This window comes from Ursus americanus, chromosome 33 (assembly GCF_024610735.1).
Source record: "Ursus americanus isolate L20-20 chromosome 33, mUrsAme1.1.p, whole genome shotgun sequence".
NCBI classification, from domain to species: Eukaryota; Metazoa; Chordata; class Mammalia; order Carnivora; family Ursidae; genus Ursus; species Ursus americanus.
In genome coordinates, this window is record NC_142159.1 from 15396155 (window position 1) to 15418527 (window position 22373).

Sequence of the window (22373 nt, forward strand, 5' to 3'; positions counted from 1 at the left end):
ATACAACAGATTTTTGTGTATTGACTTTATATCTTGCAACTTTACTGGATTTGTTATATAGTTCTGACAGGTTTTCGTTGGAGTCTTTAGAGTTTTTCTGTATATACCATCAGGTTCTCTGCAAATAGTGACAGTTTTACTTCTTCCTTTCCAATCCGGATGTCTTTTATTTCTTTTTCTTAACTAAGTGCTCTGACTACGACTCTTGGTGCTTTGTTGAGTAATACTGGGCATCCTAGTCTTTTCCTGATCTTAGAGGAAAAACTTTCACCATTGAGTATGATGTTAGCTGTGGGCTTGTCATATATGGCCTTTGCTGTGTTGAGATACATTCCCTCTATACCCACTTCATTGAGAGTTTTTATCATGAATGGATGTTGAATTTTGTCAGATGCTTTTTCTGCATCTATTGAGATGATCATATGATTTTTAGTCTTCATTGTTAATGTGGTACATTACATTGACGGACTTGTGAACATTGAACCATCCTTGCATCCCTGGAGTAAATCCCACCTGATCATAGTGTATGATCCTTTTAATGGTTTATTGAATTCTGTGTGCTAATATTTTCTTGAGGATTTTTGCATCTATGTTCATCAGGGACATTGGCCTATAATTTTCTTTTCTTGTGGTGTCTTTGGTTTCGGTATCAGGGTAATGCTGGCCTTATAAAAGGAGTTTGGAAGAATTCCCTCCTCTTCTGTCTTTTGGAAGAGTGAGAAAGATTTTTATTAATTCTTTGTTGAATGTTTGGTAGAACTCACCAGTGAAACTGTCTGGTCCTAGACTTTTATTTCTCAAGAGGTTTTTGATGACTGATTCAGTCTCCTTTACTAGTCTGTTCAGATTTTCTATTTCATCATGATTTAGTCTTGGTAGGTGGTATATTTCTGGGAATTTATCCATTTCTTCTATGTTGTCCAAGAAGAATATAAGAATACAAAAGATAGGGGCGCCTGGATGGCACAGTGGTTAAGCGTCTGCCTTCGGCTCAGGGCGTGATCCCGGCGTTATGGGATCGAGCCCCACATCAGGCTCCTCCACTATGAGCCTGCTTCTTCCTCTCCCACTCCCCCTGTTTGTGTTCCCTCTCTCGCTGGCTGTCTCTATCTCTGTCGAATAAATAAATAAAATCTTAAAAAAAAAAAAAAGAATACAAAAGATAATGCTATATACCTGTTTATGTACTGTATGTACACATGAAAAGGTAAGATGTTTCTGCTCCCTAAGAGCTAATTGTCTCCCCCTTTGGGGGCAATATTGTCCCTGTTGAGAATGCATGATATAGGGCCTTATAGATAATTTAAGGAATTCGTATATTCCAGAGCATATTTGTTTCTTTTTTTTAAAGATTTATTTATTTATTTTGGCCGGGGAACGGCAGAGGGAGAGGGAGTCCCAAGCAGACTCTGTGCTGAGCGTGGAGCCTCATGTGGGGCTTGATCCCACAACACTGAGAACATGACCTGAGCGGAAACCAAGAGTCAGACGCCCAACCAACTGCGCCACCCAGGGGTCCCTCCAGAGCACATCTGAACTCAAAGTAGTTTAAGACACTAGCTCTGTAAACCCCACACCCAGGGCTCCGCTTCGGTGTCCAATAGACTCTTCAGCTAAAAATGTCAAAAACTGAAGTGCTTATCCCTCTCCCCGTCCCTCGTCTTCCATGTCTCAGTTAGCAGCGACCCCTTGCTCCAGTCCAGGAAACTCAGCGGCATCTGTGACTCCTCTTTCTCTCACACTCCAGCTGCTTCTCCCTCCCTCTCTGCCGTCACCCCAGCCCCAGCCCACATCATCGCTCACCTTGTCTGGCGCAGTGGCCTCCCACCTGGCCATCTTGCTTCAGCCCTTGTACCCCCAGTGCCTGCCAGTCACAGGTGCCCTATGGGAGAAGACGAAGGAGAGGAGGTGGGAGGATGTGCGGGGGGTTGTCCCAGTGGGCTCCATGAACCAGAGAGAGGCAGGGGGAGCCATGGAGGAGCTTGACCTCCCAAAGCTCCTGCCCCAGCCAGTGTCCGTGTGGGAATACAGGGGGTGTGAACACCAGTTCCTGCTGAGGCCGACGCTCCTGTCCCTTCCTGCCCCACCTGCCTCATCTCCTGCCCGTGCCAGTCTCTGTCAGGCACTGACCTCGTCACCCTCTCGATGCCCAGAAATGGCCTCCCTCCTCATCAGAGGCCAATACTGGGCTCTGTTCTTCCAGCAAACACTGCCAAGGGCTGCCATGTGCCCTCCAGGTACAGGCGAAGAAACAGGGATGACTGGGACACAAACTAGTGGGTGAAGTGGTCCAAGCACAGCCCCCACGTCCATGCCACATGGAGCTCAGCTTTCAGCCCAGAGTTCAGGCAAGGGCTCCCTGGGCCTCCCCCTGCCATCCTTTCTCAGGCCCTCCGGACTTTGTCCTCAGAGCTCTCGCCCCAGATGCTTTGTGATCGTCTCACTGCTGTCTGTCTCGCCCACCAGGCTACAGGCCTCACGTGGACAGCCCTGAATCCATGTGGTGGCTGCATTCTCCCCCCAGCCCAGCAGCCACTGAACCACAGGAACTCAATAAACCTTTGTGGGAAAACAAGTAGATGTGAGGTCCAGGGTGTGCAGCTGAGAGGAAGGAAGTTTGAACTCATCAGGAGCGGCCTCTCAGCAAGGAGAGAGGGGGTGTGTGCTTGAAGGAGGCATTCAAGTGATAATGCCCGGGTTTCTTGGGGCAAGATGGATGCCTGGGACTCCCTCTAATGAGCACAGCCAGGCCGCTCCTCCTCCCGAGCCTTTCTTTGGGCCTCTTATCTCAGTGGCCTTGGGCGGGGGGGGGGGGGGGGGGGGGGGAGGGAGATGCCAGAGCACACACAGCACACTCCCCCGCCCCTGGCATCTCAGGGTCATGGCCAGAGCTGCATGTGGATGCTGAGATGCTGCTTCCAGGCTGAGCCAAGCTTTCCCTTCTGAGAGCCTAGCTGCTGGGAGCCACTGTCAGAGAAACCAGGCTCCTGGGCGGGGGTGGGGTGGGGTGGAAACTCCCCCTTTGCTTTCCCTGCAGTTCTGCTTTCTGAATCTGAGAAGCAGGGAGAAGTCCAGCTCTCCCCATTTTTGCCCTCCTCTCTGGGAACCCTCCTCTTGTGCTCTGGAGGGGCATGGGGGGCACACAGGTGTTTCCAGGCCTCAGCAGTATGGCAGCCTGTGGTCCCCAGGGCTGTGTGTGCCCTCCATAGCCCCTCGTCACTCAGGCCCCTGGACCTCTGTCTCTCTCGGGGTTCCTCTGTCTCTACATCTCTCTTCAGACTGGTCCAGGCCTTTAGGACTGTCACCCTGACTTCAGCAAGATAGGGGTGGATACTCTCTGCCCAGAGAAAACCATGATGCTGGTTATGGTAAGAATTGAGGGGGGGCACCTGAGTGGCACAGCGGTTAAGCGTCTGCCTTCGGCTCAGGGCGTGATCCCAGCGTTCTGGGTTCGAGCCCCACATCAGGCTCCTCCGCTATGAGCCTGCTTCTTCCTCTCCCGCTCCCCCTGCTTGTGTTCCCTCTCTCGCTGGTTGTCTCTATCTGTGTCAAATAAATAAATAAAATCTTTAAAAAAAAAAAAAAAGAATTGAGGGGAGGGCAGGTGGGCTCTTGGGACAAGGGCTGGAAAGCTGAAGTGACCTCATGCCCTTTGCACCATGGGCCACACTGAACAGATGTGTTTTCTCCAGACATCATGCCCTTCTATGCTTCTCTTGTTTCCTCAAATTCCCCAACTCTCTCCAAACCCAGGGCCCTTTCCCCACATGTCTACCTGGTGAATAACTTTTTACCTTTAAAACAAGCAGCTTGGGGTGCCCGGCTGCCTCAGTCTGTGGAGCGACACCTGCTCTCCGTGTTGTGAGTTTGAGCCCCACATTGGACATAGAGCCTACTAAAAAAAAATTTTTTTAATTAAAAAATAAATGAAAGAACCGGCTCAGAGCTAGAGCCCCCCTGGCCCCACACTGTGCCACCAAGGGTGTGACTTTTCTCTGGGTTCCACAGCCATTTGCATTAACCAAAGCACTTTCGTGTCTCCGGGTCATTTCTTTGCTTGACTGTGTTTGCCATCAGACTATGAGCTCCCAGGAGGCAGAGAGCGAGCGGGTCTTTTTCACGTCTGTAAAACTCCTAGCCCAGCCCAGTGCCTGGCACTTGGTCGGCGCTCCATGCTGGGGCCTTCTCGAAAGAGCATCTCAGGAGAGGCTCCGTGGAAAAGATGGCCCCTGGGAAAGGCCTTGAAGGTTGTAGGGTTTCGACAGCGCTCCAGACAGGAAGGGCCAGGGGGAGCTTTTCCTTTATGTCTGCTTGTTTGGTGTCTGTGTCCTCACACTAGAAAGGAAGCTCCATGGGGACAGGGACATTGTCTTTTGCGTCCCCGAAGTTTGCATAATACCTAGCACAGAGTAAGCACCTGATGTCTATTTAGTGGATGAATGGCTAAGGTTCTGCCAGAAGTCTTCATGGAGGAGGTGGGGTTTGGGGAGGGGGGTGGTCTTTGAAGGAAGCAAAGGAAGGAGTTTCTGGGTCCAGGAGAAGTGAATTTGAAATGAGGAAACGTGGCTGGAGCAGGGAGGGAGGAGGTCCCCAGGGAGGGAGCAAGGTGGACGGAATTGAAGGGGTCAGGGACCTTGGTGTGATCTGGAGCAGGGCTCTGAGACGAAGGCTTAGGCATAGGAGCCCCAGCACAGAGTAGGTCCTTCGTGACCTGAACAGGCACATAGTAGGTCCTTCATGACCTGAACAGCAGGAAGGGGTCGCCTTCGCTGGGCGCAAGCAGGACCCTGCCCTGCGCTGGTGCACGTACAGGGGTGTGGCTCTCAGAGGGTGGCACCTGGGCCAGGACACCAAGGACAGGGAGAAGGGGATGACCAAAGTCTCCCAGGTGTCCTGGTGGAAGGCTGGAAATGCTGGCTGCTGAGTTAGGAAGAGAAATGGCAACAGCACTCTGAATCCACTGTAAGTCTGATGAACAAGGCTAGCGCCTCAGAGGAGGAAGGGCGAAGTAAACTAGTGCCTGAGGCCTTGGAAGCTTCCATTCAGCTCCGGTCTGTCACAAGAGAGGTCATCTGGGATCTGAGAACCAAGACAGGCCTCTGTCCCACACACCAGCCGGGGGCGTTTGGGCCACGCACTGGCCAGCAGGGCAAGCAGGCTGTCCTGTTGGGTGGCCCGAGCTGCCAACCAAAGGACATGTCTGCGAACCTGACTGGCAGGGACAGAAAAACATGGTATGCTCTTCCAATTGGCACTCTGCAAAAATTAGGAAGCACCTCAGTTTGCCAGGCTTTGCCCAGGGACCGTCATGAACCCGCTGTGGCTGAGGCCTTGCGGCTGTCCTGACAGGCAGAAGTCCTAGGTCTTTTTACAGCTGAGCACACTGAGGCTCCCAGAAGGACTCCCCCGGGGCCACCCACGGAGCAAATAGGGGCAGGTTGCAAACTGCTATCTCTTGTCGTTCCAGAAAACTCCACGGCCAGTGTGAGTGAGGCAGAAAGGAAGGCCCAAGTATACTACCGTGCGTGTATGAACGAAACCAGGATCGAGGAGCTCAAGGCCAAGCCCCTGATGGAGCTGATTGAGAAGGTGGGTTCCTGGAGCCGGCCTTCCTGGCTCTCCTCTGGCCTGAGCCACCTGCCTGCCCCCTCTCAGGAACCACTGGGGCCCGGCTACCTCACACCTGCAGCCTCCTCACCCAGCTGGACCGTAAAACCTGTCGAGGCTGAGTGTGTCTGAGTGTGTGTGTGCACGCACATACGTGTGCTCATTGCACACACACGTCTGCAGGTGGGAATCTCTGTCCTTGTGGAGGGCGTATGTGTCAGCATCGTTGTGGATGTCTGTCACGTGTGTGTGTCTGTGCATCTGTGTGTGGGATGGAGGCCATATTCCCAGAGAAAATCTTTCTCCATCTTGCTGCTTCCTTTTCCTCTGAGGGTGTGTCTGTGCGTGAGGAGGGGTATGTTCCAGAAGGACCAACAGAGAGTCTTGGATCAGAAGCAGAACCTCCCCCTGTGAGAAGGGCCCCATTTACCCCAGGCCTCCCCATCCTCCCGCAGGGGAGGAGTCGTTCTTGCCCAGCGTCTCCCAGTCAGCCTTGGATGGACCCTTGGGGGCTGCCCATGGCTAGTCAGGCTGCCGGGCATCCACAGAGGGTGGCCATGGGTGTTTTCTGGCTGTCCCATGCTCCCTCAATGCCCCGCCTCGTAGCTTGGTTCCGGGAAGGCATCGCAGCAGGGTCGGGAGCTGTGGGCACCAGGGACTGGACAGCCCTCCCCTCTGGCACAAGCCCCACCTGCCAGTGTGTGCCAAGCCAGGGAGACTGAAGAGATGACAGAAATCCCAGCTCTGGGACGCCTGGCTGGCTCAGTTGGTAGAGCATGCGATTCTTTTTTTTTTTTTTTTTTAAGATTTTATTTATTTATTTGACAGAGAGAGAGAGACAGCTAGCGAGAGAGGGAACACAGGCAGGGGGAGTGGGAGAGGAAGAAGCAGGCTCCCAGCGGAGGAGCCCGACATGGGGCTCGATCCCAGAATGCTGGGATCACGCCCTGAGCCGAAGGCAGACGCTTAACGACTGAACCACCCAGGCGCCCCAGACCATGCGATTCTTGATCTTGGGGTCATGAGTTTGAGCCCCATGTTGGGCGTGGGCCTACTTGAAAAAAAAAAAATTCCCAGCTCTGAGAGAAACTAGAGACCACTGCTTTGTCAACCTTTTATTTTTTTTTAATTTTTAAAAATATTTTGTTTATTTACTTGACAGAGAGCACAAGAGGGGGGAGGAGCAGAGGGAAAGGGAGACGCAGACTCCCCACTGAGCAGGGAGCCCGATGTGGTACTCGATGCCAGGACCCCGAGATCATGACCTGAGCTGAAGGCAGACTGAGCTTCACCGACTGAGCCACCCAGGCACCTTTTTATCAACCTTTTGAAAAAAATACGGAGCCTTTTTCTCCCATAAGCACAATGGAGTTTATGCTTTAATAGAATCAGAATCACGTGATTCGGAATTGGAAAAGTGACCGGGGCACGGGGAAGGCTCCCTCCCATCCCCGTCCCCAAGCGCAGCTGCCGCGTGGATTCGTGGCTTACTTGTTCAGGACGGGTTTGCTCCAGGTGGCGTCTCCTGTGTGCTGGCCAGAAACCCTGATGAAGACCATCCCTTTCATTTGCTCTTGGGAGGTCAGATGACCGCTCCAGGGCCACAGAGCCGGTCGGTGGCGGGAGCAGAATTCACGCACGGGTCTCCCTGCCACCTCATCACCTCCTGGTTCCCTCTCCCTCCCCACAGCTAGGGGGCTGGAACATCACAGGTCCCTGGGACAAAGAGAACTTCCAGGAAACTCTGCAGGTGGTCACTGCTCACTACCGCACCTCCCCCTTCTTCTCCGTCTACGTCAGTGCTGACTCCAAGAATTCCAACAGCAACGTGATCCAGGTGAGCCGGCCTGGAACCCAGGAAGAGGAATGTGCATGTTTTGAGTTTCACCTCATAACCTGTTTCGAGTTTTGCAGGTGCCAGAATAGGGGTAGACTTGCCCTGGGCGACAGGCTCCTGGTTTCTGAACCTGGGTTATTTCTGGAGGCTCTGAACCGTGAGATTTTTATAGGCGAGAAGTCACGAAAGAGCAGGCTGCCATTTTCGGGTGGGGGACGGGGGGGTCACCGTGGCACAGATGAATCTCTGAGATTCTGATTGGTCACTGTGGGCCCCAAGAGTGATGTCAACTCCTGGAGACAGCTAAAGCCACCTTCTGGTCCCCCATCCTCAGCCCCCAGCCTTTGTGGCCCTGCTTGAAATGGCTCTTGAGTCCATCTCTTCCTGCCAGAGCCTGCCCTAGACTTTGTGTCGGCACACCCAGGGAAGGCCCTGACTGCCTACCCTCAGACGCAGAAGCAAGGAGCCCAGGCTGGGCTGAGGTTCCCACCCAGCTCTGTCTCTCCCTCATCGTGTGACTTCGGGCAAGTGCCTCAACCTGTCTGAGCTGCAATTTCCTTATCGATCAAACAAACTGTAGTAACACCTGCTCTAGGTACGTCCAGGTGTGGCCACAAGGCTCTGCTAATCAGGGATTGACCCTCCCCTACCTGCCAGACCCTCAGCACATCCTCTCCTGGCAATCTCTCCTTGAATCCTCATTCCAGCTCTGAGAGTGAGATTCTGTCTCCCCTATTTTCCAGAGGAAGAATTGGAGGATTGGAAAGGTTCAGTAACTTGACGAAGGCTATGCAGGGTGGGAGTGGCTCTTAACCACTGTGCCATCTTGGGAAGTACTTCATGAGGTAGAAGCACTGTGCCAAGCCTAGGAGGGGCTTAGAGAAGAGGGAGGCTCTGGCCTTTCAGAAGGGCCCAGAATCCCTGTGTTTGGGCAGGTATGCAGCCAGACATCCCCTCCCTGGGTGGACGCACCCCAGAGGTGGCCTCCGCTACCAGCTCCTGCTCCTGCTGGGGCCCGGGCTGGTCCTGGGTTGCCATGTGCCAGCTTCCCCACGGTGGACAGTGGACACCAGTGGCAGGAGCTCCCCTCTCACTCCTGCCTCCCTCTCCAGGTGGACCAGTCCGGCCTGGGCTTACCCTCAAGGGACTATTACCTGAACAAAACTGAAAATGAGAAGGTAAGTGTGCTTCCGAGGGAGTGGCTCCCAGCCACGCCCCACAGCGTTTTACCCCCTTGGTGTCCCCTCGGGGTCCACACCTGTGTGGGTCTTTGAAGCTGGGGTTGCACAGAGGGGTCACTTCCTGATGGGTGCTGGCAGTCCCTGGCAGGGGAGGGACTCCCCCTCCTCAGGCTGGCTGTTTTACATTCCTGGGCACAAGAGGCAGGGGACAGGTGTCCTTCGTCCCCACTGTGGAGCAAGACAGCAGTAATGGCCGCTGTCATTTATGGGTGCTAGGCCTCTTGTATACTCCCCTCTGGCCCTCCCAGTAACCCTTCAGGTACAGAACATCTCTGAACTTCCTTCACCGCGTTGGCCATGTGGGTATTATTTTTACCTTGCCTTTTACAGAGGAGAGAGCAAGGCTCAGAGATGCTAAGTGACCCACTCAAGGTCCCACAGTGGTGAGGCTGAGAGTCACATTCAGACCCGCTAACCCCGAAACCCATGCCTCTCGTGACGTCCTGGGGAAACCTCGCCTGAGATTCATCATCTCTCCCCGCATTATCCTCCCCCTCGTACTGAGCAGGCACCTGCTGAGTGCCCGATGCTGGGGGGCTAGTGATGCCTAAGAGGGGCACGGTCCCCGCCCCACGGGGCTTGGAGTCTAGCAGGGGAGGCGGACATTGATCAGCCACCCAGTTAGAGGCATAGTGACAAATTGTGATAGCTCGAGGGTGAGCTGAGAAAGTTGGACACGGGAACCTGATTTAGACCTGAGGACACAGGAGAGAAGTGCAGCTCAGAAAAAATGTGTTGTAAGAACTGAAGGATGGTCTGTTGGTAACTTTCACGTGCCGAGCGTCCGAGAGGGGGTGTGGGCCGGCACTGCAGGGACCCATGGCCCGGGGACCTGTGGGCTTTGTCCTGAGTGCCGTGAGCAGCCAGCGAAGCGGTTCAGAGCCAGAACCATCTCTACAGCGGGTGGGCAGTGGTTTCCCTCGCTGGGCTGGCCCCGCCCCGCCCGCCAGCCTTGTCCCCTGGGCCGTGGTTGGCAGCAGTGACATAACGCGGGTGCCGGGCCCACAGGTGCTGATGGGATACCTGAACTACATGGTCCAGCTGGGCAAGCTGCTGGGTGGAGGGGACGAGGACGCCATCCGGCCCCAGATGCAGCAGATCCTGGACTTCGAGACGGCGCTGGCCAACATCACCATCCCCCAGGAGAAGCGCCGGGACGAGGAGCTCATCTACCACAAAGTGACCGCTGCCGAACTGCAGGTAACGGGAGCCGGGGCCAGGCCCAGGGCTTCAGAACTTAGGGTGCTGGGCAGGAGTTTTTGTATCCACTTCATCAGATCCTCAGAACAACCCCGTGAAGCAGGGATGGTTGTTACCCCAGTTCGCAGATGGGAAAACTGAGGCTCAGAGAGATTCAGTTACCTGCTGGAGGTCACACAGCTTTTCTGTAACAGCATTTACCTGGGGAGGCTCTAGGGTCATGATGATAATTGCTCACACTGATTGGGCATTTCCGGTCTCGAGCCCCAGTCACATCGAATCTGGTGTACAGCAAACGATAGACGTGAGGGGTGGTGGGTTCTGTGGTCGCCTCTCCCTTTTCCAAGCCAGGAGGTTGAGTGACATGTTGAAGGCCCTGAGGCCCCCAGAGTATCAGGGGAGCTGGACGTTGGGCTCAGACCTGGCTCATGGGATCTCTGCTCTTGACCATGACCCCTGGCAACCTCCTAGAGGTGTAATGGGGTTACTTCCTCCCTGTCACTGAGTGTAACCCAACTGCGAAGCCCGTGGCCCCTCTGACAAAGGCTGCCCCCTGGTGGCTCCTTGTGACTTGCAGGTGGTGAGTTGAGGTGATTGCCTGCCGGCTCCATCTTTCCAGTTCATGGTGTGTTGGTGTCTGGTCTTATCCAGGTCCCCAGCGTCACAGAGGAATCAGCAGAGTGGCCTTGGCCAGTCTTCCTGTTTCCTGCCATTGCCTAGGAATGCTTGGGGAGGCCTGCTTCCCCACTGAGGAAGATGGCTAGGCCACTTGTGTCCCACTCGTGCTGGGGTTCCACCAACGCGTCTCCTCCCTCCTGCTCTACCTTGACTAGCCAGGTCCTGCCCATCCATATGAGTTGGCTCATTTCCTCTCCTTTCAGGAAGAACACCTAGGTCCCTCCCTCTGACAGGTATATATGGGGCCATCCTTGGGGCCTCTCTCTGGAGGTATTTCCAGGCTAGGGAGGCACACCAATGAGGAGACAATCCCAGACCCATTGCTGAGTGCTTTGGGAAAAGGAGGAGGGCCCTAGGACAGGGAGAGGGCGAAGTCAGGGAACGGGGCTCTGAGGAGTGGGTGAACGGTCTCCAGGCTGGCCGGCTGTCCCAGGTAGAGCTGCAGCCCAGGCAAAGCCAGGGCTGAGGATAAGAGGGCCGCTCCTGGGTGCCAGCTGCCCGTTAGGTCCCCAGAGAAGTTGGCATTGGGGTGAGCGGGGCTGTGTGGTTGTTACGGAGATCAGCAGACTGTTGGCTACCATCTGGCCCTGTTTTTCCGCTCTGAGGCCCAGAGGTCGGAGGAGATGCTGTTTGTGCAATGCAGTTTGGTTTGCTCCAGCTGCCGGCTTCTCAACCTACAGAGGGCCCCAGCAGCCTCCCAGCCCTCACAGCGGCCGTGATGCCGGCTGACTACCCCGAGCGTGGCAGAGAAGACACGGCAGCCCTGAGCACATCCGCCCAGCCTGGCTTCTAGCTTCTACCCCTGGGCACCCTGTCAGATTGCTTTTCTCTTTCCTCCTCCCTCCCTGCTGCAGAGCGGCCAGGGTGGGGAGGACGTTAGCAGAGGGACGAGCCCTGGGCTTGGGGTCAGAAGACTGCTCTGGCCCAGCCCACGATGTGCCGGGTGACCCTGGGCAAGTCACACAACCCCCCTCTTCACACCTCGATTTCCTTCCTTGTAAAATGGGGCTTTGCTGGCTCCTTCGCACCTGCTGTGTTCCAGAATGCAGAGACAAATGGGCAGCCCCTGTCCCCATAAGGGCAGTGGCTCTTTACTCTGGCCGCAGAGTTCTTTGAGAACAAGTTGAAAACTGTGGAGTGTCTCCCAGAGGAACTGGGCATATGTAGATATAAAAAAAATATCTAACATTTCAAGATTAAGTCCTGGATCCCTGAAGCCTAGTATCCTCAAAAAGTATCTTTACCTGGGATTTCATTTTGTAAACGGACACGCACAATTCAAATGTATTATAGGAATCACTGTTAGTATGATTCCTTTGTTGTTGGTGATGCCAGCCCATGTCTCCAGCACTCAACCTATTTGATTCCTTCCAGCCTTAGACAGAGACTATCCTGCTGTTCCCTGGTCTCTGGAAATTTGGTTCTCTTCCTATACCCCAGGCAACTCTGGGAAAGGTGGCCCAGCCTTCACAGTATGGCTCTAGGCTAGCCCCACCAGAATACAGAGTGGTTCGAGGCTGGCCTCCAGCAGAGTCTGAATTCAGAGCCATGAATCAAACATCCTTCTGCTGCTTCTCTGGGGGGCCTGAGGTCCTTCTCATTCCTCTCTAGGACCTTCCACACCAAAAGTTGTTTGGGAATGAGCCCTATTCTCTGCTCTAAATTCTCCAGCTGAGATAAAGTCTGATAGCATCTTTCTTTTCTCTTATTTGCAAGCCTACTTGAGCTGGTTGGTTGGTGACCAGCAGGACCCTTTGGCTGCAGGTCTGGAAAATAGAGCTGACTAGTGTGCCCCGAAGGATTTGAGTCAGAAGTGGAATGTCCTGGTCCGTTAAAACAGCCGTCTCCATGGAGACAGATCGAGGCATACATGTCTAAGTTAGGCATTCACTAAAGCAAGATCGAAAATGTGAAAATTTTATTATTCAACATGCACCTTATCTGGGGTTGTGGGAATTTACCTGCACAGAACACCTGCTATCCCTAAAGAAACAGGCTTATGTTAAATACACAGGGATTTATCTCCACCTGATGGCTGTGCCCTGATTAGAGTGTTCCAGTCGCCTACAGTTTGTGAAGCTCTCGTTAATTGTATAAACAGTGACATTTTGTAAACTTGGTGAATTTCCCAGGCGTCTTTGCCAGCAGGTCATAGAGGCGCGTGTCTCTCAGGGCCGAGCCCTATTTGACCATCTCATCTGGACACTCCCAGGTTCGCAGCCACAGAAATGTTATGGAGAAGCCCCAGAGGTTGATCTGCCTGGGGGGCTCCTGCCAGGAAGAGAGAGCAAATGGACAGGCGAGGGAGAGAGGCCACTCGGGTTTGATGAGCAGACCATCCCCACGAGGTCCAGAGCAGCTGACCATGGGGGGTGGGGGCTGGAGAATTATTGTCTCCGTTTTAGAGAAAGGCTCCAGAATGACTCGAGTTCCCAGAACTGGTTCACGGTGCGGACTCTGAGCCACGTCTTCTCGCTCCGAGTCTCGCTCGGGTCATCTTGCTGTCGGGCTGGCCCGGATGTGCCGGAGCCCACTGGGCTCAGCTCTGCCCAACCTCATGGGTAGTTTGCAGTGGGTCGTGGTGCGAATATGAACCCCCCCTTTGCCATCCATAAAGTGGGAGCTGCCCTCCTCTGTCCTCTGAGGTCCTTGCTCCCCCGCAGCTGAGCTGCCCTTTGAAACCGGAGAGACGAGTGAGCTCGGATATTAGACACGCACAGTCACCGGTTAGCTATGGGACCCCAGGAAGATTGCCTTAGCTCATCCGCAGAGTCCACGTCTGTTAGGTGGAGGGTTTTATGACTGCTCTCTCACTGAAGGCGTCGTAGGGATTGACCAGCAGGTTATAGAGTCACCTGATGTTATGGTTTGATTTCATATTATTGATTGATCTTACCATCCAAAGGCCATGTGTAACACGTCTCTCACTTTCTTTGTCTTTCGTTTTGCCCTTTTTCAAGGGAACAGAGAACAGACTTCGAAATCATTCAAGCCCAGACCCAGTCTTGGGAGGCCTTGAGAATGAGGACAGTAGCTAATACCGATTGAGGAGTGGTTGTTGCGTACCAGATACCATTCCAAGGGACTGGCACGTAGAAGCACCTTTGCTGTATCACACAGTCTGTGTAGTCCTGGGAACACTGCATTCTAGAGAACCACAGGACGAAAAATTAACTAAAAATAACAAGACATATGGGAAAAGCAGGACTTAGAGCGTTCCAGTTGCCTGCAGTTTATGAAGCTCTCGTTACTTGTATAAACGATTACAGTTAGATTCAAAAGTTGGGCAACTTTAAGGACATGACGCTCAGCGAAATAAGCCATTCACAAAAAGACAAACGCTGTATGGTTCCATTTACATGAAGTAGCTAGAGCAGTCAGATTCACAGAGACAAAGGAGAATAATGCTCCTGGGGGCTCAGGGGACGGAGCTGGAGGGATGATTGTTTAACAGGTGTAAGTTTCCGTTTTGCAAGATGGAATCTGGAGACGGATGGTGGTGATGGTTGCACAAGAGCGTAAACGTACTTGAGGCCACTGGACTGGGCACTTAAAAATGGTTAAGAGGGCACATTGTCTGTGTGTGTGCCTCGCCACAATTAAACCCAAAAGTTGTGCAAGTTTGTAATCAGAGCAATAATGGAACCTGGAGAGAGCTCAGTGCGAGTGGAGGCTGCCCGGTGGGAAGTGGAAAGGCTGGCTGTGGACACGGAGACTCTGCAGATGATGAGCCCTGGGCAGTGGGGCCGCCATCAGCTGGGCCGAGAGCAAGCTAAGCTGTTCGAAGCTGCGAGTTACTCCAAGCCGGCCAGTGCCTCTTTGGGGGGCGAGCTCCGTGGCAGGCACTCGTTTTAAATTATCTTAAAGTAGAGCTGACTAGGGGCGTCTGGGTAGCTCAGTCAGTTAAACATCCAACTTTCGATTTCAGCTCAGGTCAGGATCTCAGAGTCGTGAGATCGAGCCCCACATCGGGCTTCACACTCAGTGCTGGGTCTGCTTAGGATTCTCTCTCTGCCAATCTCTCTCTCCCCCTCCCCCCCAATAAATAAATAAATGAAATCTTATTTTTTAAAATGGAGCTGACCAGGAAAAGCTTTTCCTTTCTTTTTCTTTTCTTTTTTTTAAAGATTTTTATTTATTTATTTGACAGAGAGAGAGACAGCCAGCGAGAAAGAGAACACAAGCAGGGGGAGTGGGAGTGGAAGAAGCAGACTCCCAGCAGAGGAGCCTGATGTGGGGCTCAATCCCAGGACTCCAGGATCATGCCCTGAGCTGAAGGCAGACACTTAACGACTGAGCCACCCAGGCGTCCCAAGGCTTTTCCTTTCTTGCTGAGGGTTGTCCTTCTGAGCTTGCTTGTTCAGATCCTGCGCCTGAGAAAAATCACCTGGAGACCAAAGCATTGACACCTTACACGGCTGTCAGTCTGGAATTTACCAGTCTTGTAGACCAAATCACATAGAAGCGAATTGGTATTACAGAAGCACATGCTGAGTAGAACAGACAGCATTAACCCTTTTAATCCTTATGCCAAGCCTACGAGGCGAGTTCTATTACGATGAGGAGACCACTTTTCAGATGAGACCCTGAGGCACAGAGAGGTTCATCCACTTACTCAAGGTTACACAGCTAGTAAGTAAGAGCGCTGGAATATGAACCCAGGCAGTTTGGCTCCGATGCTCCGCGGTTTTCCAATATAGGCCTGTCTGGACTCAGTCTCTTCATCCATAAAGTGGGAACAATGGTACCGACCACACAGGCCTGTCCTGAGGTCCAACTGAGAGAAGACGTGGGAGTTGTTTGCAGTGGCGCCTGGCGCGGGAGGGGTGACGAACGGCAGCTGCTGCTGCTGCTGTCCCCGTGTCCCCTGTGTCCCAGCCCAGCTCCGTTTCAAGGTGAAGTTGGTGTTTGGCTCCTTAGGTTCTGTCTGCAGCATCCCTGACGGAAGCCAGGAGCCTCAGTCCTCAGTGTGGTCTCTGCCCAGGGCTCCGTCGGCGCCCAGCTCTTCGGAGGCACGATGAGAAGAGCACCCGGAACCCTGGGCACAGAGGAGCAGCAGCCCAGCTGGAGTGACCCTGTCTCTTCCCTTCCAGGCCTTGGCACCCGCCATCAACTGGCTGCCCTTTCTCAATACCATCTTCTACCCCGTGGAGATCAACGAGTCCGAGCCCATTGTGGTCTACGACAAGGAATACCTGGGGCATGTCTCCACCCTCATCAACAACACGGACAAGTGGTAAGGGACGGCCAGTGGCCTGGCACCCGCCCCTCGCAGCCAGCCCGTGGGGTCCCACACTGCCCTGCTCTTCTCAGGCCAGACGGGCGGGGGCAGGAGGGACAGACTGACTCAGGAGAGTGGGCCCTGGGGAGAGGCAGCCGGTTCAGATCCCAGCCCTTCCACCCACCAGCTCTGTAGCCTTGGTCAAGTCTCGCCCTTTCTTGGGTTTGGGCTCCCGTCATAAACGGGGAATGGAAATAGCGCCTATCCTGTGCAGATGTGAGAACCGAGTAAGGGAATGACATGGAATGGGGCTCCATGTTCGCTGATATTTGTAGGTAGTATTTAAGATTTTTAAAATAATTTTAAATATTTGTTGTGGGGGTTTTCGAAAAGTACAGAAAAAATAGAAAAAAAATTAGTATTTCCCAGACACTACTGTTGATTCTGTGGGGTGTGTATGTGTGTGTTTGTAAAGAAGAGAAAGTGGGGGGGGGAGGCAGGGAGATGAATTTTCTAATACGTGGTCCCTTTTTTCCCCATCCTTGTGACCACATGGGTAATCTGCTTTTCCCTGACCTTCATCAAAACCATTTCCCCCATGTTGTCCCGCATTCCCTGTGGACCTCCTTCTGCGTGGCTGTGCACCCTTCCATCAAGTATTAAGTATGATTACTGACTCGCTCCTTCCCCTACTGCCACACATTTAGGTTGGTTCCAGTTCGAGGCTAGGTGTTCACTGTAGGGTGACTTCTTTGCAAAGGTGACAATAGCCACAGATGATTCTCTGTGCCCTGAGGGAAGGGGCAGTGAACTCTCTTTCATGGAGACCTTGGCGGGGTGGCCAGAGCTCCCTTTCCTGCCCCTCCTATTCTGAGGCCCCCTCTCCCATCTCTGGCCTTTTGGCTGGGACATCTCCCTGCTCCAGCCCAGTAGCACGCACCATCTAGGGGGAGTCTCCATGCTGCTGCTCCACAGCTCCCAGACAAAAGGCAGCTATGTGACAAACACAAGTCACTGCACTAGACATCAAGGGGTGTTCGAAGAGGACCCAGGCTCTGCCTTGAAGAGCTGACATTCCGTGTGCTTAGTAAGCAGTAACCCGCCAAACTGGGGTAGGTGATGGAGGGAAAGAGCCTGCCATTCAAAGGCCAGGTTCTAGCGCCCCCTAAAGGTCAGTGGGGGGAAGTGCTGTGATGCTCCCAGCTCTGGGCCCTTCTGAGCGGTCTGATCTCTCGCCCCAGCCTGCTAAACAACTACATGATCTGGAACCTGGTGCGGAAGACAAGCTCCTTCCTTGATCAGCGCTTTCAGGATGCCGACGAGAAGTTCATGGAAGTCATGTACGGGACCAAGAAGGTGAGCCTGTTACTGTGTGTTCTCATTCACCTGCTGAGCGCCTACCGTGTGCCAGGCCCTGGGTTGGAGGCTCTTGCAACCTCCATGTCCCCCAGAGCCGTGGAACTTGTGAGGGAGGTAGAGGGTAGGCAGAGAATGGAGAAGGCCTCTGAAGGGATCTACTCGGATGTCCCTGAGCACACAGGACTGGATCTAAGCTACTTGGGGGTGGACAGAAGCTTCCAGAAGGAGATGATTACACTGGGTCTTCATGGATAAAGAGGAGTCTTAGAGGGGCACCTGGCTGGCTCAGTCGGAAGAGCATGCGATCTCAAGGTCATGAGTTTGAGCCCCAAGTTGGGTGTAGAGATTACTTAAATTAAAAAAAAAAAAAAAAAAAAAAGAGGAATCTTAGAGATTTAGCTTCTTTACAGCAAAAAGTGGCTTCTGTTCTCTCTGTTCCAACCCCTTCTCAATGATGTTGATAACGAACACCTTCCTGTAACTCATGTGGTCTTCATATCCCCGTGTGGTGGCTGTGATCATCATCCCTATTTTATACAGGGGACCCCCAGTAATACTGCCCCTTCCCCATAAACACAGAACACTTGGTGTGGCCCCTGGTCGATGGTAAGATGGTACAAGTGTTCACTGCTGTTACCCTCCTAGGCCCCAGACCAGGTGGTCTGCACCCTCCTTCAGATGCCCCCATGATGACCCTGGCAGTCCGTTCTTTCAGAGGTCCCAGGGCTCCAGGACCCTCCCTCCCTCCCTCAGGACCCCCCCCCCCATATCGGAAACTCCCTGGCCACTTCCACTCTTTGTCCAAGGAGATGGCTGTCCCCCTCTCATTCCTGCAGCCAACAAACAGGACAGGGGTCCTGTGTGTGAACATGGAGACAAGAGAGGGGGGTCTGTGCCCCAAGGGCCCACGTCCACTGCAAGAGGTCCGCATATGTGCTGATGGGACACACCAAGTCAGGGCCCCAGGGAGGTGCCCCAGCTACAGAGCAGTAGGGGCTGGGGAGCCAAGCCCACCCAGCACACCCTACCTCACCCAGGATGGCAGCTAGCCAGACCCCGGGGGACAGGCAGAGCTGGCTTTAGCTTGACCCTGCCCCCGTGGCCCTTCGCAGAGTCTAGTGGAGTGGTCAGAGCCAGGTAAGGGCTGGCAGAGAATGACAGGATGTGGGTTCCTGCCTCCAGTCCCAGAGCTCATCCTGGGAAGAGTTCTCCTTTTCTGTCCCATCCCCATGTACACCCACCTGTGGCAGGAAGGGGACTGAGGGAGAGGGTGGCTGGGAATAAGAGAGGCTTCTGAGGGCACCACGGGGCCTCAGCCACGACAGCCGCCTGGCCCTGTGGAGAAGGACCAGGGGAAGACCAGCTTTCCTGCTCCACCTGCACCTGCCTTGGGCCGACCTGGGTGAGCCCTGGGTTACAGATGTGACAAGGCACGGACTCTGTCCCCTGGAGCATGTGGCCTCCCAAGGGGACTTTATATAGGAGGCGTCTGACCAGGACCCAGGATGATAGTTACAGAGACACCTGTGTGTGGAGCGTGCACCTGCGTCACTGTTTTCCTGCCAGGGTGCAGAGCAGCAAACAAGCTGCTGGCAGTGAGGGCTGCCCAGGTCACCCAGCAGGGAGGCAGCCAAGCTCAAATTCAAACCCAGCTCTGGCTGACCGTGGCTTTTTGACACTTTCAGCCACTCACTAATGATGATGATGGTGATGATGACGACGGTGATAAAAGATATTATTATTAGATGTTTGCCTTTTATAGGCAGTATGTCACCAAGTTCCTATAACAGCTCTGTGTTAGGAGCTATTATCATCATCCCATTTTATAGATGAAGAAACTGAGGCTCTGTGAAGTTAAGGGACTTGTTCAAAGTCACACAGCTCGTAAGTGGGGAGTGTGTTCTCAATCCCAGCACATGTGAGTCCACAGCGCACACATGAGCCCTACCCCCACTCAGCCTCTGCTCTGCAGGAGCCAGAAGTTAAAATTGAGCTTCCTGGTGGTTGCAGGGGGGCCAGGGGCAGGGAGGGGGCATGGGGAGCTGTTTAATGGGTATGAAAGTTCACATTTGTAAGATGAAAGGTTCTGGAGATTGGTTGCACTGCAGCGTGAACATGCCTAACACCACTGACCCATACACTTCAAACAGTTAGAATGGTAACCTGCTGCGTATTTTCCTATGGTACATGGATAGATGGATTCCTATGGTAGATAGAGTCCTATGATAGATTCTTATGATAGATAGATTCCTATGATAGATTCTTATGATAGATAGATAGATAGATTCCTATGGTAGATAGATTCCTATCATAGATTCTTATGATAGATAGATAGATAGATTCCTATGGTAGATGGATTCCTATGATAGATAGATTCCTATGATAGATAGATAGATAGATAGATAGATAGATAGATAGATAGATAGAGTGAGCTTCTCTGGGGCAGGCTCAGAGGGCGGGGTGCTGCTCTAACCAGTGGGAGGCTAAGAGCTGGCAGGGAGGCCTTGGCAGAAGCAAGGGCAATTGGGAGGCCCTAGAGGTGGGAGGCTATGGGCCAGGGTCCCTGTGTGCCCCGTGCGTGGTATAAGGAAACAGCACGGAACTTTGGGTCAGAAGATCTGTGTTTGCAATGCTTCTTCTAACCACACAGCCTTGGGCAAATCACTTCATTGGAGCAGAGGGCTCTGTCTTCCCAAATGTGAAAAGGTGTAACTAATCCCTGGCCTGCTGCCCAGGGTTTGTCTGGGATTACACAAAGGGATCCCCGAAAGTCTGTCCCAAAGGCTAACGCCCTCCATGCCACGTTCTTTACCTGCAGACAGGAGCACAGGGGATACCTGCTTCATGGGGTTATTATGAAGATTAGATGGGTTAGGTCCCGCATCCAGTGAACACCCAGCAAGCATGAACTACTGTTGCTGCCACCATTGCCATTATTATGCACCAGGTGCTCCTGGGTGTTTCGATTGAGCCCCTCGAGGGCGAGGCCCAGGGCCAATTTGTCTCAAGGTTCAAAGCACCTAGCATAGCCCGGGTACAGAGGAACTCTCCAGAAGGCGCTGGGCATATGAATGAATGAATGAATGAACGAACAAACGAATGAACGAGTGGGCTTATGCAAAAGCTCTCCTGAGATGTCAGTAAGACTCAGTTCCTGACTCAGCCATCAGGGCCTGGGGCCTCCAAGGAGCCTGTGCGTTGGAGGTCACCCGGTCCTGACCTCCTTCATGGGCAGCCTCAGCCAGATACGGGCGGGTTGTGGGGAGGGGAGGGTGTCTAAATGGATACCTGGGTGGGAAAGCTTAAAAGAACTTGGGCCACTAAACTCGGGGAAGGCTGAGATGCCCCTTACTTCCTTCCCTTCTTCTTTCATGGAAGAAATTTCTTCAGCTAAGGTGTAATTTACATGCCGTAAAACGGGCAGTGTACGCTAAGTACACGGTTCAGTGGACAAAGGAAGTCGTCCACAGAACCAGAGCCCCACTCAGGATAGAGACACCCCTGTCGCCCGTTCATCCAGCGTCCCAGCAGCCGCAGGTTCCCTGAAGCCCCTTTCCCGACGGCCCCCAGGGTGGGTGTGGCAGGGCGTGGGCGGGTCGCACATCACCCGCACTTGTGCCTCTGGCTTCTCAGCTAATGGCTGTGAAATTCAACCATGTTGTGTCTATCAGTAGTTCACGCCTTCTCGTTGCCAGGTAACGTGCTGTTGTGTAAAAATACCACATTTTGTTTATCCAGCCGCCTGTTGGTGGGCATTTGGTTGTTTTCAGTTGGAAAACTGTTGGGAAGAGGCCGCCCTGAGCCTCGTGGTTTTTACCACCTGTTCTTCAGGGTCAGGAGGCCCCACGAGGGATTTAGGGATTTCCGGGAGCAGGGCCAGCCCTGGTGGTCACGGAGGGCTGCCAGGGCAGGGGGGCCAGTGGGGCCAGAACCCGCGTGGGTGCGCTTCCCGGAGCCCAGCTCCATGAGGCTGCAGCCCGCGGGGCACCCGCTTCCAGTCCGCAGAGGTGTCCGGCGGGCTTGTGGGCAAGACCGCGCCATCCACGCCCTGCCGCGTAGCCGTGCCAGCCCTTCCTCTAGGAGGCTTTCCATGGGGTCAGGTCCTGGCCTTCTGGAAGGTTTTCCTGTTGCACGAGGGTACACAAGGTAACTCTCAAGTCTTTGCCGCCAAGATTCTCTGCCTCCCCCAGGGGGCAGGGCAAGGTAGGGGTGGGGGCGTGGGGTGTGCGGTCAGGTATGGCAGAGCCACGTCGCTGTCACACACCCCGCTCGCCAGGAGAGCCTGGACCAGTGACTTCCCCTTGTTCAGTCTGTCTCTGTCCTCGTCTGGCAAGGCCCACAGCCCCGCCTTCCAGGTTCACTTCGATGGCTCGGGGAGATACCATCCGTGACGTGCAGCTGAGAGCCTGGCGTTCAGGAAATAGTAGATGGTGGCGATGAGCGATATTCCGTGGCCTCCTGGGCCAGTGCCTAAAATAACTTCCACTGCGTCAGAAAAGTCTCCCTGAGGTTCTGGAAGGAAGCACAGGCCCCAGCTGTTGCTGCTTCCTCCCAGACTGACAGGGGTTGGGAAGAAGAAGGATGGAGCCCAGTAGCCCCTCTCCCTTGTGTTTCCAGACCTGTCTTCCTCGATGGAAGTTCTGCGTGAGCGACACAGAAAACAACTTGGGCTTCGCCCTGGGCCCCATGTTTGTCAAAGCGACCTTTGCCGAGGACAGCAAGAGCATAGTGAGTACCTCCCCCTGCACACGGGCCGTGACGGCGCACCTGCACTAGCCCCTCGTGAACTTGGCCGCCTACGCTCCGGTCTGCTCTTGACCTTTCCTACTCCAGGCCCCGGCTCCAGCCTGCACTCAAAGGTCCTGCTTTCTAAAGCCCTGAATGCTGTGAGGCCATTCCAGCCATCTCCACCCCCACCCCCAGGGGGAACGAAGGGCCCGGTGACATCTTTTGGCAGAGCAGCTCTGGCCTAACGGGTGACATCTTTCTTACCCCATGGGGTAACCCCATGTTCTGGATGGGCAGAGGAACATCTTGGAGAGGTGCATGAAGACAGCCGGGCCCCAGTTCAGATCCTGGGTCCATCAGCTCCTGGTTCGGTGATTTGGGACAGTATTCTCCCTTCACTGGTGACTTGGAAGCGGGGCTGTCCATCGTAGCAAGACAGGAAGTGAAATGCTACACACAGGGGCGCCTGGGTGGCTCAGCTGGTTAAGCATTCGCCTTCAGC

The 22373-nt window shown here is 53.8% G+C and overlaps 1 protein-coding gene across 5 annotated transcripts in view; it reads left to right on the forward strand.

Moving 5' to 3' along the window:
• The window catches only part of ECE1 (endothelin converting enzyme 1), a 113735-nt gene that overhangs the window by 76055 nt on the left and 15307 nt on the right, over positions 1-22373 (forward strand). For all 5 annotated transcript variants that reach the window (XM_045782599.2, XM_045782596.2, XM_045782600.2 and 2 more), the window contains 7 exons: positions 5468-5589; positions 7298-7444; positions 8557-8622; positions 9694-9885; positions 15657-15799; positions 17026-17140; positions 21761-21871. In XM_045782599.2, coding sequence (XP_045638555.2) covers positions 5468-5589; positions 7298-7444; positions 8557-8622; positions 9694-9885; positions 15657-15799; positions 17026-17140; positions 21761-21871 — 896 coding nt within the window. The remainder of the gene's footprint in view (positions 1-5467; positions 5590-7297; positions 7445-8556; positions 8623-9693; positions 9886-15656; positions 15800-17025; positions 17141-21760; positions 21872-22373) is intronic.